This window comes from Chiloscyllium plagiosum, chromosome 39, assembly GCF_004010195.1.
Source record: "Chiloscyllium plagiosum isolate BGI_BamShark_2017 chromosome 39, ASM401019v2, whole genome shotgun sequence".
NCBI lineage: Eukaryota > Metazoa > Chordata > Chondrichthyes > Orectolobiformes > Hemiscylliidae > Chiloscyllium > Chiloscyllium plagiosum.
The window spans coordinates 26,111,797-26,113,359 of record NC_057748.1 but is presented as its reverse complement, the minus strand read 5'-3'; the positions used below and the strand labels follow the sequence as shown (position 1 = coordinate 26,113,359).

At 53.7% G+C, this 1,563-nt stretch overlaps 1 protein-coding gene across 2 annotated transcripts in view; it reads right to left on the bottom strand.

The window, feature by feature from the left end:
* Window positions 1–227: 227 nt before the first annotated feature.
* cenpk (centromere protein K) overlaps window positions 228–1,563 on the bottom strand; it is a 25,164-nt gene continuing 23,828 nt past the window's right edge. For both annotated transcript variants that reach the window (XM_043680042.1, XM_043680043.1), the window contains exon 12: window positions 228–1,095. In XM_043680042.1, coding sequence (XP_043535977.1) covers window positions 937–1,095 — 159 coding nt within the window. In that variant the 3' untranslated portion in view covers window positions 228–936. The remainder of the gene's footprint in view (window positions 1,096–1,563) is intronic.

The following is a 1,563-nucleotide window of genomic DNA, read 5'->3' as shown; positions in this document are numbered from 1 at the left end:
AATCTCCTGTTCCCTGGATGCTGCCTGACCTGCTGTGCTGTTCCAGCAATAAAGTTTCAACTTTGATCTCCAGCATCTGCAGACCTCACTTTCTCCTCTGTACATTCCCCACCAACTCTCCCCCCCGCCCCGCCCCCCCCACACACACACACACACACACTATTCAGCCGATACTAAAAGTCTACCAACCTTTCAGAAAATCAAGGTGTCGAAAGCAGGAGGCAAAGTCAAGTTACAAGAGCTTTAATGAACAATACATCAGGAGGAACTCTGCAAAGTCACTGCAGAGTCATCAGGATGTGGCACACTGAGTGTGTGAATCAGTGTCCCTGGCTGCACAGGGCCGGGGAGGAGAGTAGGGTCCAACAACTGCATCTCGGAACATTCCAGAGCACAGGACAGTGGAGCTGGGGAACATACAGCTGCAAGTCTTCCACTGCCTACCGTCCCTTTATACAATGGTGTCAAGCTCTGCGTCCACTTCATCTCCATTGGTGAGGCATTTTGCTGTTGTCTTGTTTATAACTGTTGGGCCATGGACCCCAGGAGGTGGAAGGGGGGGGGGATGTGCGCATCTATTCCCGCTGCTTGCTCACTCTGCAACGATATGGTCCACACGTCGCATGTACATATGGGTGGGGAACAACCAGACGGAGCAGCTCACATCAGGGGCTCCCAGGGAGCGCAGTAAGTAACAGAAACGTGCGCACACAAACTGTCCAGCATCCGCAGAGATACATGAGGTGGGGAGGTGGGGGGAGAATGGGCTCCCCCCCACCCCCCATTCCATAACTCCTTTGTTTACAGAAGCCAGTCCTGCGTCCTGCCAGGCAGGAGGAGAGGAGCAGGGTGGGGAGATGGCAAAGTTGGTCCATTGCCGGTGGGAAGGGGTGAGGGGGTTCACGATGTGGCCAAGGGCCACCCCCACATCACCTGCTACTGGTTGAATTCCTCCAGGCGGATTCGGTGGGGGTCGTCGGGGTGGCGTAGGACCACCCCATAACGCAGCAGGGCTTCGAGGAAGGGCGGCCAGAAAGTATCATCCAGCTCCAGGTAGGGATCATGGGGGCTCTTCATAGCCTTGGTAATGAGTAGCTGACAGAGAGAGAGAGAGAGAGAGAGAGGGGCAGAGAGACACAGACACGAGCGGATAAGGGCCAGGCTGCATTCAAACATCAAAACAAATTCAAACAACACAAAATGGCACCCGACAGATTCAAAGACAGACAGGCTGTTTGAAAAGGCAACACTTCCTTGAACGTTTAAACCCCAAAGTGCTGCTGACTGGCTTCCCAACCTCCAGCAACTCATCCAAACAGCCACTCCACCACCATCCCCAATACCATAATGTACACAGGCTCCCATTCACCCATCACTGACTTCCACGCATGTGATGAACTGACTCAGGATCTGGCAACATTGCCATTTTAAAATACTCACCTTTGTTTTCAAATCATTCCTCACTCACTCCCCCTCCCTATCCCCGTCATCCCTATCAGCCCCTACACCCCCTCCCCATCTCTGTCACCTCCTCCAGTCCCTACACCCCCTCCCTATGTCTGT